We start from the raw sequence: 18,254 nt of genomic DNA on the forward strand, positions 1-18,254 counted from the left end.
CTGGTCAGACAGTTTCTTAAGGGAGTCCATAGGAGATAACCAAAGAAAAAGAAGGCTCCACCATGGGATTTGAATTATGTTTTAGAAAAGTTATTTCAAGCTCCCTTTTAACCAGCAGCAAGCTCTTCTGATAAATTCTTAACTTGGAACACTGTTTTGTTGGTAGCCTTGACTTTTGCTAGAAAGATTTCTAAGTTATTGTCTCTGTTGTTTAGTCAACCTTTTGTGGCCTTCAGCAGGGATAGGATGAGTCTGAGAATCAACCTTTAATTTATACAGAACATAGCCTATGAATTAACCCATAACCAACCTGTACATTTCCGTACTTTCTGCCCTAATCCACAAAGTAAGGAACACAGAATTGTTCACTGCTTAGATGTGCACAGACAACCCAGATCTTATCTGGATAGAACTAAAATGTTAAGAAAATTAAATCAACTTTGTGTCTGTTATGATGAGAAGAAGAAGGGGGGCACCCGTTTACTAAACATATTTCCAAATGGTTTTCTCTTTCTGTTCATGTCTGATACCTCAAGAGCATATCTAAAAGGTGTGGACACTAGGTCCATCCTGGAACAACTACTTAGTTGTCTGTCTAGACATTTACCAAACATTATAAACTGGATGTTTTTCCATAGCCAGACTGGCTTTGGCAAGACTTTTCTGCATGGCATCCTGAATCTACTCCATCCATCCATACTACCTGAAGCTTTGGGAGATCTGTTCTATTTATGAGCAAAACTACAACAGTGATTTTATGAAGAATACGGTACAGTTCTGTAGGTAACTTATCATAATGGTAGATGTTAGAGTAGACACTGTTGCAGTAAATATACCCTCCCTCCCTCCATCCCTTTGGTAGTTTTTTTCACTGACTTGGATGGCTTATCGTTTCTCACTTATCTGCTTCCCACTTTATTTTTCATACTGCTTCCTGACTCGGGTGTAAGCTTCAGCCTTCTACCCTTAGGGACAAGGAAGCTGAGTTTTTGGCATGTCCGTACTTCTGTCTCCTACTAGTATATCTGCTCATGCTGAGAGCAGATGTATAGCTTGGAAAGGAGGAGCCTAAATTTTGTAGACTGACCAGATGTATGGGTATCTTATCAGATAAGTCTCATAGGAGGTTACTAGGCTGTTGACCCAAGGGTTGTTTCAAGCCTAGCGTATTGCACTAATTTGTGAGGAATACTGAAACCCTGTTCATACATCTACCATTATGGTAAGTTAACTACACAACTGTACTTTCCCTTTCCTGAAAAATCAAGAAGAAACCTATTGACACAAAATGGAGGGTGTCCGTCACACCTAAACCTGGTCAGTAGGCTGGTAGCTTAGATGATCTTGCCCCATTCTCAGACATCTACAGATATTCACTGGATGTGCTAAACATTATGGAGGAGGTAAAGAAAAAAATACAAGAAAATCTTGCTAAGCAAAATGGAAAATTTTACCCAAGGCCAGAAAAGATTGACCTTGACTCCAGAAAAGCTTCAGTGGCATTGCTCTTGGAATGTCTAAGACCTTTATAAAACTAAATCAACTTACACCTCTATAAAAGTGCTCTGGTACGTCAGCCTGTTTACCCATGGAACTTCCTTTGTACTTTAGGCTTTCAGTTAAATAATTCATCAAGTGGGTCATCCGTCTCAGACCACCTAGAAAACAGATTGCTCCACCATTGTATCTCAACCAGGTCCTTAAGAAACTTACTTTGGCCCACTTTGAAACCAGGAGCCCTCCATACTCCCTTCAGTTCCTCTCTTAGAAAGTGCTGTTTTTGGTGACAGTCCACTCGGACAGATATCTGGACTCAAAGCACTAATTTGCAAAGGAGCATTCCTTGTACTGTCAAGACAGTGTCCCCTGCACACTAACGCCTCCTTAATGTCTAATAACAGGATTGATACTTCACCGTAGTTTACAGCTGATAGTTTTCTTTCCTAAGCCTTAAAACGCAAAGAAAGAACTTTCCATTCTCTATACGTACACTGGCAGCTGGAGACTGCTTGCACCTGTCATCCCTAGGCTTTCGAATACTGGCCAAGGCTCTTGCTGCCCCCATAGTGCCGTTTTTAGGCAAGGCTCAAAAGTCAAACCCACCTCCATACACAGCACAATTAACAAAAAACTGAGGGTTATGCTACTCAACGCCAGGAGTTTAAATCTCAAAATGCACTCTCTCGAAGCACTCCTCAGTATGGAGAACATCGACATCTGTGCAGTAACTGAAACCTGGGTCAAGGCTCCAGAGAGCAACCCAGCACTACCGGGCTACAACTCATACCACACGTTTCGGCCACAGAACACAGACCGAAACAGAAAAGGAGGGGGTGTATCCATATTCATCAAGGATACCTACACCTCCAGCATTGTGGCACAGCATGATACCTCTGAGATCATCCATGTGCAACTAACATTGGGCAAATCTGCAATGCAAATTGTTGCCTGCTACACATCACCCTCCATGACCACCACTCCACCTTTCTGGAGACAATGGAAAACATGAAGGTCTTACCGAACACCCTGATATTGGGCGATTTCAATTACACTACCATTCACTGGGAAAACTACTCGAGTACAAACTCCTAGTCCCAGCGCTTCCTGGAATTCATCAACTCAAACACCCTGGATCAGCTGGTAAACTCCCCTACCAGAGGTGAAAACATATTAGACCTGGTCATCACCAACTTGGGCGACAGGTGTTCCACACCGGAGGTCAACCCGTCACTGGTTAGATCAGACCATAAACTAATCACTCTGGATGTCCGCACCCTACCACCACCCCAACTAAGGAAACCACAGTAAAAAACTTTTCTAAAGCAAACTTCACTTTATGTAAGACAGAGGGCTGCCCAAGATGCAGAAACCTTTACAAATGCACTCTATGAGCACCAACAAGTATGCATGGATCGTACCATCCCTAGCAAAACCAAGACTCACTCCTCTAAGAGAAGGAAACCAGTTTGGTGGACCCCTGCCATAAACAGGCTATACAATACAAGGAGGAAACTAGTTCAGAAAAAAAGCAAATCCCAAGAAGGAAAGACATCCATGATCAGTATCAGTAAGAAACTAAGGTCCCTCATGAAATCATCCAAGGCTAACGTCGAAAGAAAAATAGCCAAGGATTTAAAAGATAACCACAAAGCCTTCTTTAGCTATGTTAAGAATCTTAAGTGGCAACTCGCAGATATGCACTGTACTAGTGCAAAATAGCACAAAATATACTGAACCTACTGATGTTGCCAACATCCTGGCAGATTCAGTGCAAACTTCACCCCCTCTCACCTCCAAAAGGGCCCACAACAATACCGGAAAAGTGTAGTGTCCCAAAAATCACAGACGCGCAGGTGAAAACAGTCATTTCAAAAGCCAAAAACACAGCGTCAATGGGACCAGATGGTGTCCCAGGCTGCGTCTTGCACGAACTACAGAACGAACTAACCCCCCACCTAAACACACTGTTCAACCTCAGCCTCTCCACAGGCTACGTGCCCATAGAATGGCGCACAGCAACAGTTATTCCTCTCCACAAAGGAGGGGCCACAACTGACCCTGGTAACTATCGCCCCATAAGCCCGACTAGGCTGGTCTGCAAGGCTATGGAGCGCATCATCATGGAACTCATTAACAGACATTGGGAACCTCCAAACACTTGACCCAACCCAGTTCGACTTTAAGGGCAGATCATGCCTACTAAACCTGGTTGACTTCTTCGAGACAGTCACCAAGGCCATAGACGAGGGAAAGGTGGTTCACACAGCCTACCTTGACCTCGCCAAGGCTTTCGACACCATTCCCGTCTCAGGCATTACAGAAAAACTCACCAGCCTGAAAATAAACCCCTTTGTCACAAGATGGGTTGCCAACTGGCTTACAGACAGAACTCACACGGTAAGAATAGCGGGCTCCAGGTTTGACTCTAAACCAGTCACAAGTGGTGTCCCACAAGGCTCGGACCTTTGACCCCTACTGTTCGGCATATACTTCGCAGATATACAGGCAAACACAGGAGGACTAATGCTAACCAAGTTCGCCGATGACTGCAAACTGGGAGCCATAATTGACTCTCCGGCTGACACGGTCAACCCCCAAAAGGACCTTACTGAGACGGACACCTGGTGGCAAAGTCATGGCCTCAAGCTAAATGCCAAAAAATGCATAGTCATCCCGTTTGGGAAAAACAAAACACCCACGAATTACCACATAAGTGGCAGCCCCCTTAATACAGAAGAGGTAATAAGAGATCTGGGGACCCAGGTAGATAGTAATCTCCCCTTTGACAATCATATTGCCAAAGTAGTTAGGAAATCCTTCTATGTGGCCCATCTAATTACTAAAGGGTTCACATCTAGAAATACAAAAGTTATAGTGCCCCTCTACTCGTCACTCATTAGACCCATCATAGAGTACAATGCCCCATTTGGGATGTACCTCACAAGACACTTCCAAAAGCTGTAAAGACCACAAAAGTACCTCACCAAGAGGATTACTGGCCTCAAACATATGTCCTATGCAGCCAGACTGAAAAACCTCCGGCTGTACTCAGTGGCATATCGCTTACTCAGAGGTGATCTCTGCCTGACTTACAAAGCCATGTCCAACTCAGAATTGATGGACATGCTCCACCTAAAGAAATCCAAGTCAGTTCGAGCCACGCGCTCTAGTGAGCTAAACCTCGCCACAACAATAAATAGAACATGCTGGAGGGAAAGATTCCTGTCACAGAGACTCTCCATGCTTTGGAACAAAATTCCAAATTACATCAGGCAGAGCCCGTCACTAACAAACTGAGAACCAAACAAACCAATACTCCACAGGAAGAAAAGGCACAGCGTCTCAATTCGAGTGGCTGAAGATGAAAATGCCACAATATACACAATGTCTCTAAATGTATCCACGAATCCACAAATTCCGAGGCCAGTAAACGCTCCAAATGTGATATTTATTACGAAACAAACAACTTGCGTCGACCTAGGTTTCGTCAGTAACCACTGACTTCTTCAGAACAGAAGTTTTACAATACAAGAAAGCCGCTTAAATAATGCCCACAATTATTTAATTAATTAATTAATACAACAATGATTAAAAACTTAAATTGCATATTCATTGTGTCAATGAATTGACCTTGCCATCCTATATATGTAAATATAATAAAATAATATAATAAAATAATGAATAATTGTACGCAGTTTAAACCTACGTGCAAATGTGTTATTATATGCATCGAAACTAGATACATCATTTGCATCAAAAATGTAATATGAAGTAATATATAATTTAAAAACATATAATTAGAGTTAAAAACAGTTGGAATATGACACCAATAATAAAAATGTATATAGGTAATTAATATGGTATATAGTGACTACTTTCTAATAAACTCCCTATAATTTGATTTATGTAAATATATATGTACATAAAACCAATATAATCACTTAATCGTAGCTAATAATTATTGTAAAAATAATGGCAAGGTCAATTCATTGACACAATGAATATGCAATTTAAGTTTTTAATCATTGTTGTATTAATTAATTAATTAAATAATTGTGGGCATTATTTAAGCGGCTTTCTTGTATTGTAAAACTTGTGTTCTGAAGAAGTCAGTGGTTACTGACGAAACCTAGGTCGACGCAAGTTGTTTGTTTCGTAATAAATATCACATTTGGAGCGTTTATTGGCCTCGGAATTTGTGGATTCGTGGATACATTTAGAGACATTGTGTATATTGTGGCATTTTCATCTTCAGCCACTCGAATTGAGACGCTGTGCCTTTTCTTCCTGTGGAGTATTAGAGCCCGTCACTAACACTCTTCAAGAGAAACTTTGACGAGTGGATGGGTAACAGAAAATACACCCCTGGGATCACTTCATTGGCTCTGCTTGACAGAGGATCAGTTAGTTAATCAATGGGGTGGTGAAAGCCGACACACTCTGGCTAGGCTTACAAATGCCCTCGGGCAGATAGCCTAGTACCTACCTATGAATACTATTTAGTCAGAACCAAGGGTTATCAGAAGTCTGATCACTTGCAGAAGAGAGAGGGTAAGCTGTAAACAAATGTGCCCTTCCTAAATGACTGTAGCGTTATACCTCTTTCTGTTGTTAGGACCACAGGAAAACAGACCCAAATCAAATAATGATGCATTACACTAGAGCCAAAACTTCCTCCACAGCCTTCCTTAAGAGGGTCACCTTCCTGATCATCTGTGCATTCATTCTCTAAACATAACAGTCTGCATCCAGGGCAAAGCAAGAGTTGTTTTCTCTGTCCTACTGGGCCTCATCTCCAATTAACCCATCCTTTTCCATAATGGCAACTGCTATGGGAATCTTCCCTTAGAAGTGAGGACTGCAGCAGTGGGTACTATAATGAGCATGGTACACTTGAGTTATGAACTTACCGCAAGTGTAGCTGCTGGAGTAGTTTCACTGTTATAGTCTACGCCTCCTTTTACCATCCTTCCTTCCCTTTTTTTCATTTTAATTTCTTTTCACTTGCTCATCTGTTGTGTGGCACAGGTTGCCACCTCCATTCCTAGGTTACAGTTTCCCCTTTACTGCTGTACCAAGTCCCCATTTCTAGTTTGCCTTCTGTCTTCCTAGAGAAAGAGATTGTGGTTCTCTGGTTTGGATTTGAGGCTGTATCACATGGTTCACTGAGTATTGTGCCCTCCTGGCCTTTCCTGGAGCAGGAAAGTTTTGAAGGTGGAGTTGGCCAGTGCACCCTTTATACCACCGGGTGCACTCGCACCTTAATGAGAGTGCTTTGGCCATAGCACTGGGAAGGATAGTGCGCTGGAAGACCCATTTGTGAACTACATGTCAGGCAAGGTATTCCAAGAAGAGAGGACTGCAACAATGAAACTGTTCAAACATCTGTATTCATGAAAAGTTTGTAACACAAGTGTACTTTCTCTGTGCTCAGGGTGCTGAGTGGAAGTAGTCTAGTGGTCCTCTCTGTCTGGTGCAGCTTACTCTTACTGCATGGAGGGACGTTGGTGTTTCAAGACCTGAAACACCTAAGACATGCAGCCTGAAAGCAGTAGTGGTGATGATGAATTAGGAATCTACCCATCCAGAGGTTCTGAGGATTATTAAGGAGGCTAGAAAGCTAACCTTAGAAAATCTTACCTGGCAAAGGGAAACAGATTTTCAGTTTAGTCATTTTTCTTTGGTTTGGTAAGCTTTCCTTTACTGTATATTTTGTTTGCCAAGTGCTTTTCCCATTCACTCAAGTTGTACCTTTCGACCATTTCAGCCTGCCTGCCTGCCTTTAGAACTACCTTTAAGTTGTGCCCTCATTTAAGCAGTTCAGAAGTAGGTGTGGCATGTGAGGCCACCATTGAAAACTGCTCTGTACTTTGAGAGTTGGATTTCATTTTGAAGAAGCTAACTTTTTTTTTCTTAAATGTGCACGTTCAACTCTTATAAAGTTTCTTTCTTGGAGAAACCCTGTTTTTGATGGCCAGTACCTCAACTAGAAGTTGGCAGAATTGCAGGCCCTTTATATACAGCATGCCTTCCATGTTCTTTAATAGGTAATGATTATTGATTGGAACAAGTCCGTTTGTGTCAGAGTGATAAAGTGGCACTAAATTGTGCTGTTCAGTTTGCAGTATTTTCCAAAGTCTACAAAACAGTGGAAGAATAATGTAACTTCTTTTCCATGAATGTAGACACCGCTTATTTACAGACACAGGATTTCAGATAAACTGTCCAGCTGTTTATATGCTTCATGACATACAAGTAAGGAAAATGCATTTCTAAGTAAATTATTTCCAGATATTGGCAAGGCAGCATTGTCTTTTGTTGTGACCATGATGGTAAAACCTTACAAGGTCAGATTAGGGGTGCAGTCCTCGCTAGCAGCCTGTACTACAGCAGCACTTTTCAGGAATGTCTCAGCACAAACTATTTGCTAGGCATTGACACGGACATCCATTTAAACTATTTTAAGCATATATTATCTGATGATGTCAATCTTCATCCGTTATTGACTGATGGGTTCAGTTCCGACCTCTTGGAACCAACTCGGCCATTATACATAGCTCGTGTCAACCAAAAACTCTCAAGCTAAGGCTCTACCCACAATGCCTCTTTTCCCATTATCCTAGATATCATTTGCCATGTAGAAAAGTGGACGCGTCAGCTGATGCTCTAGCCAAGTGCTTTAAAATTTCTATTTTCATTGTCATTTCTAACAATATTTGATTAAAACTCTATTTCTTGTACTGGATTGTTTTGCTAACTTGTTTTTGAGTATGTGACTGCTTTCCGACTATTTCTACCCAGCCCCTTGTACCTTATGGTATCACTTATTACCATCGTTGGTAACAGGCCTCCTCCTTTTCATTATTACCGTTGCTAGTCTTAGATATCATTGTTGGTATCCTCTTCCCCTTTCCACATTTTACCCATTTGGGTATTTTTTCTTTACCATTGTTGGTATATCTGTTAAAAAAAAAAGAAAAAAAAAACTTCTTTCTTCATTTCCTCTCTTTTTGTGCGTGTGTGTCTGTGACCCAACTGTTTTTTGATCTGGCGGAGAAACAAAAGGGGACATCGGTTTCAAGCTATGTCTGGACTGTGGTAGAAAAATGCCCAGTTCTGATGGGCATCTTTCTTGTGTGTACTGTTTAGGTGCCCCTCACTTGGACATAACTTGTAATATTTGTCAGGGCTTTAGCGCCCGTACTTTAGCAGAAATGCGCAATAATCTTATCTTAAAAGGCTTGTTGAAATGTCCCTTTACTTTAGCCCTATCTATGCCAGAGACTTCAAAATCTCCAATGTCAGATGTGAAGAAAAGAAGCCACTCTGTGCCGACCTCCCCTATGGCACATGAAGCAAAGTCCCAAAAAATGCAGGTTCCAACGGTTTCTTTGGAACCGAAAGCCAAAGGTTCGGAAGTGACAATATCATCACCTCCAGTACCAAAAACAACTAAACCCACATTGGTGCCATCTGTGATTGAACCAACTCAAACCCCTTCAGCACTGACCATTGCTTTGGTGCTGATGACCTCTTCAGCACCAACAATAGTTTCTGCACAACCACCACTATCCTCTCATCCGGTTCCACATTTTCCTTCCACAGCCTGTGGTGCTGAAAGTCGATCTGCCAGTTATTCATAGGACTGGATATTCCCTTTCAATATACCCATTTTTGGGAAACAACCAGGCCCATTTCTGGATAGGCCTGAGTCCCCTTCAAAAATGTCAATCCATTCTTCCAGGAGTCTCTCAGAATTGGACGTAGTCAGATTGATGGACCAGCTTTTGGCAGCCAGAGGCCTCCCTGCATCTTTATAAACTTATTCTCCAAGAACTCCACCAGTTTATCCTCCTTCAACCTCCTTTTAGGGTTTGGAGTCCCCCACTTTGACGTTCCCAGTACCAGCTTCCTTGATGTCGACTGTGGACCTCACCTCGGTGCCGGGGTCGACTCTGTGGTCTTCGACTCCTTCAGATCCTTTGCACACCCGATACCATGGTTGAGATCCTTGGACTGGTTCCGGTTGTTTCCACTGTTCTATCTGCAGCTGTCAGGGCCATGGCAGTTTCAAGCCTTCTCTTGGCTCCTACTCTGGGTGGCGGCTAGTAAGAGCAGGATGTGACCCCGGTTCCGAGGTTCTTTCTTGGTTCTGTGCTCCCATCTCTCTTCAGGCAGGCCTGCCTTCCAGATTATGGAGAGAGCTTTGGCCTCAGCAGGCTCCCAGCTGGTACCATCCTTGTCGGAGTGCCATTTTCGTTTCCTCTGGTTTGCAGCTGTCACAATCTGCTATGTCTGGACAGTGGGCACAAGAGCTGCAAGACACCCTGGTTCAGGCTACCCCCTCTTCAGAGTCATCATCAGAACCTCCTCCTGAGGAGCAACCCCATAAGAGGACATGCAAAAGGAAGCACCTAGATTCTCCAAAAGAATCAATCACAGAAGAGACAGACTGTGATGAAAGGGAAGGGTTCCCACTGTCATCCCAGGAAGATGTCTCTAGTGGAGACATCCTGGAAATATTAAAACAGAGGGGTGATTGGAAGTCCTCAAACCTATCCTCTGAGGAATGTGTGTTCTTGCAAGTTTTTCTTGCCCACCTTTCGACTTTTTGGCTGACCCTGCTTGCTGAAGACGTAGTTAAGTTGATCCTTCAGTCAGCATGGAAGGTTCCTGACTCCATAGAGCGTATTCCCCGGAGACTGGATCAGATTCTTTCAACCCCAGAAGATCAGCCCCATTAGTGTAAGTGTCTATCAGTGGATGCCATGGTGGTGGCAGTGGCCACCAAAAAGGAACTTGCCAAGGAGAGTTCAACTGTCCATCCTCCTAACCGAGAGTCTCGGATGATGGACAGATTTTGGTAGTGGGTCTTTGCTTCAGTGACCTTCACTGTTTGGTCCTTGGAACTTTTTGGCACACTTCACTAGACTCCAAAGGGATCTGATAACTGAGCTTTAGACACCCTTTAGATTAGGTTCGAGGTGAGGTTGCCTCTCAGCTTGCCACCCTGGAGTCTATCTCAAATTCGTCCATGCTGCTTATTGCTTATACAGCAAAAGGGACATCTAGAGCAGTGGGTACAGGCATTGCCATTAGGTGTCACACCTGGATGCGCTTGTGTGATTTCGTAGAATCCTTTGTCTTCCTTTATCAATGCTGCTGTTGATGGTGATACTTTGTGTGGCTTGAAAGTCAGAGACGCACTAGCCAGATGAGAAAAAGATGGAAAGACCCTTTCTGCTGTGGGAGTTTGTTTTTCTGCTGCACAACAACCTTACTGCAGGAATCAGAGGAGTGGAAAAATGTGGTTCAAGAAGACCCAAGGGCCTTTTTGGGACACACGTGGTGAGAATTCCCTCCCGGGGCAGAAGGGGAGCTCTTCTGGCTTCCATCAGCTTTCTGATAGCAATGCATATCCTGGGGAACTCCAATGTGGTTGTGGACAAACTAAGCAGATGTATTGTTCTGCCTCACGAGTGGTCTCTCAATCACAACGTAGCGCTGAAGATCTTTAGTTGATTGCGTCAGCCTTGCTGCGACCTGTTCACTTCTCTCATAAACCACAAATGCAGCAGCTGCTTTGCCCTAACCCCCCTCCCCCTCGCGGGTAGTCCCAGAGAGAGACACTTCTTGATTGGCCCCTGGGACTCCTGTATGCCTCCCCCCCCAATTCCACTGATCCCCAGTTTCTGAGGAAAGCCCAACAGTTGAGAAGCAAAGTGATTCTTATTGCACCTTACTGGCCCCATTGAGTCCTGTTCCCCTTTCTTTGGCCTCATCTGGTTCACCGCCCGTGGCCTCTGGACCCAACTCCAGGCCTACTTTCTCACCCTCGGGGCCTGGTGTATCCCAGTCTTCAAAATCTCAAGCTTGACTGCTTGGTTTCTCCAATTTCTGTAATTGCCAGGCAGAATAACTTGTTCTCTCCAATGCAAAAGATATTTCTGGCTTCCTGTAAACCATCCACCAGGAAGATTTATCTAAGCAAATGGAAAAGATTTTCAATTTGGGTATGTGCAAGTTGCATAGACCCTTTCTCAGCATCAGGTAATAAGGTCCTGGCATATTTAGATACCTTATTTGAAAGGGTCTATATTAGCAAAGCGAAAAACCCTATGCCCGAATGCCAAAACATCGACCCCTGTACCACAAACCGCGAAAATCCCGAACGCACTAAACTGCGAAAAAAAAATATCGAACTGTCATAGTCGGCCAACCCCACCACCTGCTACATACTACCTACCCGAACAAAATAAATAAACCACATACATACACTAACCAAACCCTACTTCTAACCTAAACTAAAGCACCAAAACACTACACTAAATTCCACAAACACAACTATCTATGCACTCTCCTTAACCCCTCCCTAACCCTAAGGTCCATCACTACCACACGCATCCCCTACAGAATACACCTAAACAAAATAAATAATACACATACATACACTTAAAAAAAACCCTACAACTAACACTACACTAACTCTTGCATACAGTACCTATCTATGCACTTACCCTAACCCAAATCCTAACACTAAAGTCCTATCTATCGCACACTTAACTTACGGAGCTGTACCGCAGATGGGCCAACCAAAACAAATCGACATTTCTAAATTTGCAGTTTTGACTGTTCGGGGTTTACTTACTGCGAGCAATACGGGTCGACGTCTTCGTATTTGCCTAAAGGGATTTTTGATCGCGTAATAGGAACCCTATTTGAAATGGGGGCCTCTGCGTCTACAATTAAGGTTCATTTGGCTGCCATTTCAAATTTTCATAATGGGTTTGATGACCATTCCTTGATGTCTCATTGTCTATGCAAAATTTTTCTTGAAGGCGCTCAGCACTTAATCCCCCCATTTCAAAGACCCTGTAGCAGCATTGGATTTGACCTTAGTCTTACAATGTCTAGTTCGACAGCCCTTTGAGCCAGCAGCTACTTGTGACCTTTATCTTGGAAGACCCTCTTCCTAGTAGCTATCACATCTGCTAGGAGAATTTCAGAGTTGCAGGCTTTCTGTGAATCATCTCTATATAATTTTTCACAAGGAAAGAGCATCACTCAGAACCAAACCAACCTTCCTTCTCAAAGTGGTATCAGAGTCTAATATCAACCAGTCCATAGACTTACCAGTCTTCTTCCCAAATTTTACAAACAAAGGGGAGTACTGTTTACACTTCTTGGACATCCACAGACAGTTACGTTTTTACTTGGACAAAATGAAATCTTCTAGAAAATCAGACCAACTATTTCTGTCATTTCCATGACCCAGATTGGGCAAACCTTTATCAAAGGTCACCTTGTCAAAATGGCTAGGGGACTGCATTACCTTTATATGCAACCAAAATAAACTCAAGCTGTCAACTACAGTTAGCTCATTCTACTAGATCTGTTTCCACTTCAGCGGTCTTCCATTCCAGGGCTTCTATGGAAGACGTATGTGCAGCTGCAGTTTGGGCTACTCCACATACCTTTAGCACTCATTACAAACTAGACATGGTCTCCAGGGGAAGAGCATCCTTTGGCTCTGTGGTGCTCAGGAATATCCTTCCTTATTGCCGCTTAGGATCTAACGTAGATGGGGGACTCTCCCATCAGTCAAGAATGAATGAAGATTGACAACATCAGATAAAGAAGTTATGATCTTACCATAACGTTCCATCTGTGTTGTCGATCTTCATTCATTCTTGACATCCCACCCTCTTGCCCCCTCCAAAAGACTCCTGGAGGTTTGGACCTAGTCCTGGGATATTATAGGGTTATACCTTAGACAGGGCTTCTGTATTTTCTTGACTACTAGGCAAACTCGATCTGAGGTAATGGGAAGAGAGGCATTGTGGGTAGAGCCTTAGCTTGATAGTTTTTGACTGGCGTGAGCTATGGATAATGGCCGAGACGGTTCCGAGAGGTCGGAACCGAACCCATCAGTTAAGAATGAATGAAGATCAATAACACAGATGGAATGTTATGGTAGAAACATAACTTCTTTTTTCATTCTTTCCAGAAACAGGATGGGATTTCTTTTACTGCAACAAAACCTGGGCTTCCACTTCCTGACCCTGTTGCCAGTTCCCTTACTGCTTTAGTATTTTTCTCAGACATTCTCAGTTGTACTGCAGCAGTGATCCTTATACTCACTATAACTATAAACGTTCAAGTAAAATTACTGCTGTAGCATTTGCTCCATTTCTCTGTACACATTGTAGTCTTGTGTGGTTGTTGTTTTGGGAGGAGAATTCTTACCCATTCTGGGACTTGCTCTTTCCTTGGATGTGAGAGACTCAAAGTTTCCATTACAGGGAGAAAATAATTAATTTTGCTATCATCGTGTTCCTGAGAGCCTAAAATTTCCCAAAGATCAGAAGGACTGCAGCAGGGCTATTGCAAGGTTAGTTGCTGTCCAGGGTAGTGCCTCCATTTGGCATCCCTCCACTTTTAAATTATTGATGGCGAAAAGTTCACTGGGTTGATGACCCTCACAAAAAATATAAGTACCCCCAGAGTTAAGGATGTTAAGAATGAGTTCCTAACATTCATTGTCACTTAAACATCCACAGTTGTATACTTAAATTTTTACCGAGAATTGATTTCTTTCAGAGACCATTTTTTTTATCACACCATTTGTATCCTTAATATATTGCAGCCAGGTCAAGCTGTCCAGTTTGCCACACTTTTTTGTGTTTTGCTGTGCAGATTATTGCTGACAATACGGTCCAGCTGTGATATGGTAGATCAACATACCGGGATCTAACCATTCTTAAAACTTTTGCAGGATAGCACAATAACATAGAAATATGCATTGTATGTTATCTTAACTCTTCAAGCCATTAACATTTCGAAGTAGGAAAACCCTTTGACTGGTGCTCTTACCAGAGAACTTGCAGTATATCATGAGAGAGAACTGGATAAAAAGTTCTTTATCGTAACAGAAATATGGAGTCATTCAGAAGTGGATCTGTTAGGCTGTTATCTGACTCACCTTTTCTTTTTTTTTTTTTTTTTGTTTTGTTTTGCTCCATGTTTCCCTACAGTCAGCCACTGGTGACTGGTAAATCATTTAGAATCAGTATATGCTGCATGCATATCCTCCAGTTCCTCTTATCCTAAAGCTCCTGCGAAAGGTAAAAGTTAAATATTTTCATAGCTCATTGCTCACTGAATCTGTCATGGTTCACCCTTAAAACAGAAGTGCCATTTGCTCAACCTGTGACAGTTCCTCTTTGCAGCAGAACGTTAACCTAGCAGGAGGGCATCATTCTGCATCCAGGCCTCAGTTCACATAATCTAACAGCTTAAACGATGTGAAGCTAATGCAAAATATGCCTCCTTGTTTCCCTTTAGTGGAAATATAAAATCTGCTTTCCAGTTCAGTACCTCAGATTCTGCAGAACTCAATTTCATGATGATGCTGTGGGACTACTCTTCTTGTAAGCTTGTTTGCAATGTGTTTTATGTCTGTGCAACAACCTGCCACTTTTTAAGTTGCAGTAAAGTGACTGGGTCTTGAAGTTAATTATTTTGAAAATTCCAACACTTTTCCATAGAGTCTGTTTGTTACTGTCTTCCTGGAGACCTCTAATAGACATAAAATGTATTTCTTAGAGGGTATTTTTCATAGTTGCTGTCACTTTTGATCACAAGTTTTCTTAATTGTAGTCTGTTAATGTATAGGACACCACATACATTTTTTCCATGGGGCATTTCCTTTAATCCCTAAAGTGGTCTCTGAAGTTTGTCTGTTCATCTAATGTAATATGCTGTGGATGTGCTTGTAAAACTCTGGAACTGCTGCACTTGAAACACTAAACCACTGAGGCACTTTCATCAGCTTTATTTTTTGTCATTTTGAAGGTTAATGTTGGTTATACACTCACCAGATACACTTCATTAGCTCTTATGAAAAATACTGCACAACTCTGACTGGGAAAGTTTAGTTTTATTTCATCAGATCAACAGCTTGCCAAAGCAGTTAGCTTTTAAATAAGTCTACAGGGCATCGCTTAGGCATCTGTTCATGTAATCTGCAAATATCATAAGCTGGATGTCCCTGAGAGAGAAAGATTTGCTTCAGTTGTCTTTGGGGTTGTGCTGTAGATTGCCCCACCCTATTTTGTATAAGATTACACTAATTCATAAAGTATTAATTTTGTGTCTACAGCAGTGATTATGATAACCATAGTACAGATGCATGAGGCACACTCAATTTGACAGTGTTTGAGAAGCAACCCCAGTGCTGAAAGACAGATTTCCCTCCATTACTCTGGTTTTGCATGCTCCTTGTATAGTTACTACAAGGTATAGTTTTTTGCATGGTTTATTATATTGTAAAATGTTAATTTTCTTAGTTTCCTAGAATGTTAATCCACAGAATGTGTTGTGTTTTAGGTTCATTGGTTGAGCGATAAGTACTAAGCTAGCTGCCCTTGTGGGCTATTTTAAGCCTAGCCAGTTTCCCCTGCACTTGTGACTGTGAGGTAAACACCTCAACCATTATATTAACCCCCCCCCCAATCCTAGTGTCCTTAGCCATTTGGTTTAAGGGATACAACACTGTTTTTTTGTGTTTAGCTTTTCATGTTTACTGTTGTGTGCTCTTACATAGCTTGCATTAGATTTTCAAGGCTTCTTTAGCTTATCATGGAGTATTTTTTTTGTACACTACCTACCACTTTCTGGACACCAAAAATTGTATATTGCGCACCAAACACTAATTTAACGAGGCTCCTGTTAATGGCCATGACACAAAATTGCATCTAAACCAGTAACTGCTGAAGGAGACCTGGCTTGAGGGACTAACAGCCACCTCACGCTAAATACCCTCTTACATAATGAATTCTTGCAGCCATGACCCTGGTGTTTGTACATGTACTGTTGAGATGAGTGTCACACACAGCTGTACCTTATACTTGCATCATCTTAGCTGAAAGCCAATTTCTTCCTTTTTATCTGATGTTCCTGAAAGTACTGAGTTATGGTTTCCTTTTATTTGTCTTTTTTGCTTTGCAGTTTACTAGAGCAGATACCAGAGATGTTTGCTGATACCAGAGAAACAGAGACTGTATTTGGACCAGTTATTCAAGCAGGCATGGAAGCTTTAAAGGTACAATTCTGAGTATTTGAATTACATTTTCCTTCTATTGGCAAGACATTTTGCAGATTCCAGTTGTTAGCAAATAACACTGCAGAGAGACTACTTTTTTGGAACAGATTATATAATTTAAAGCTTATTTATAGGAAATGTGTATTTTTTTTTTGCTAACTTGACTTGAATACTCAGCATTGCTTGTAAAGCTGACTTTGGTATAAAAGTATATGCATATACTTACATTTAGAGTAGTCATTTAGAAGAAGACATCTTATCTAGTAAAATAGAGAGAGAGAGAGAAAGGAAGGAATTCAGATACAGGCAGTTTAGGAAGAATGTGCCAGTAGAAGTTGAATTCTTGAGGTTATCAAAATGAAGAGCAAAACAGAAATAATGTGACCTTACCTAGGACAGGAAAGCAAAAATAGAGGGAGCAGACCTAGATCAGATGAGTCAGCTGGAGGACATACAAAGGGGGCCAACAAAATGTAAACGTTAAGGCACATTTCCAGTGTATTCAGACTATTATTACCTCTGAGGGCCCATGCCCGTGGATCTACTACCTGCATCCAGTAGGCCCATTTGATCTGCATGGGCAGGAGCCAGGGTTCCTCCAGGCTAGATGAGAGTCTTATACCCCATTCATTCTTGACTAGGAACTACTATCCATTCCTCCAGTGGCAAAGGTCTGGTGGGAGTAGGTCAGCTTAACTGATCACTCAGAGTGGCCTAACCTAGGCTATATGTTGATGGGAAGAGGTGTATGTGCTCCAATGCACACCTCCAATTCCCCAATTCAAAAAGAACGTCCTTGCATTATTGGCCATGAGCTGACAATGACCACTGTGGTAGGGAGTGGATATACTCAGTCATCATGGAGTGTCACTGACTTAGCAGCTTTCTGATTCTGAATATGCGTGTGTTGGCATCTTCTTTTTAGGGTTATACTCCTCTTGTATGGTGTTGCAGATGGCTGTGCTTCTAAATGAATGTTGGGCTTTTTTGATCCTAGTCATGCCTTCATCCCTGTATGCCTTTGACTTGACCCTTTCCATAACCTTGGATGTTCATCGTGTTTCACTGTTGCAGTCATTACACTTGGGTTATCCTGCTGGCAGGCTACCCACATTCGGCCTGAATTCCAAAGTCCTCGTCCGGCATCGGTTGCTGTCACTTCTTCCCTGACGTCAGTGCGCCAGGGGTATATAAGATGCAGCCGACGTCATTTTCTTCAGTCTTTCTTGCCACGCGGTGCCCGAAGCAAAAGCAGTTCGCAAGTGCCTGTCGGCCGACTCCTGAGATTTTTGAAATTGAATTTCAGAACCGAAGTCTTCAATAAAGCTAAGTACCCCGTTGGGGAAACTTTTTCTTGCTCCAGAACCGATGTCAGTAAAAGTTAACAATTGTATTTCTTGTGGGGAATCAAGTACCTCATAAGGATTTTCACTCTTACTGTATTCCTTGCCTAGGCCCTGACCACGACATTGCTAGTTGTCGGTTTTGTGCTAGATTCAACCAATGCACTATTAAGCGTCTGTTTGATTTTGCTTTACATTATTTTGACAGAAGGTTTAACTACATAATGCCGTTGGAACAACCGACCAGAATTCATAAAAAATGCAAAGACAAAGAAAAGGACAGGCATCCGAGGTCCAAAACCGACGAC

The 18,254-nt window shown here is 42.2% G+C and overlaps 1 protein-coding gene across 1 annotated transcript in view; it reads left to right on the forward strand.

Moving 5' to 3' along the window:
• Window positions 1-18,254, forward strand: part of SEC24C (SEC24 homolog C, COPII coat complex component) — a 2,546,747-nt gene that overhangs the window by 1,318,067 nt on the left and 1,210,426 nt on the right. Inside the window, exon 14 of the mRNA XM_044055565.1 lies at window positions 16,510-16,603. Coding sequence (XP_043911500.1) covers window positions 16,510-16,603 — 94 coding nt within the window. The remainder of the gene's footprint in view (window positions 1-16,509; window positions 16,604-18,254) is intronic.

This window comes from Protopterus annectens, chromosome 14.part0 (assembly GCF_019279795.1).
Source record: "Protopterus annectens isolate FY-2018-M chromosome 14.part0, PAN1.0, whole genome shotgun sequence".
In the NCBI taxonomy this organism is placed as follows: Eukaryota; Metazoa; Chordata; order Ceratodontiformes; family Protopteridae; genus Protopterus; species Protopterus annectens.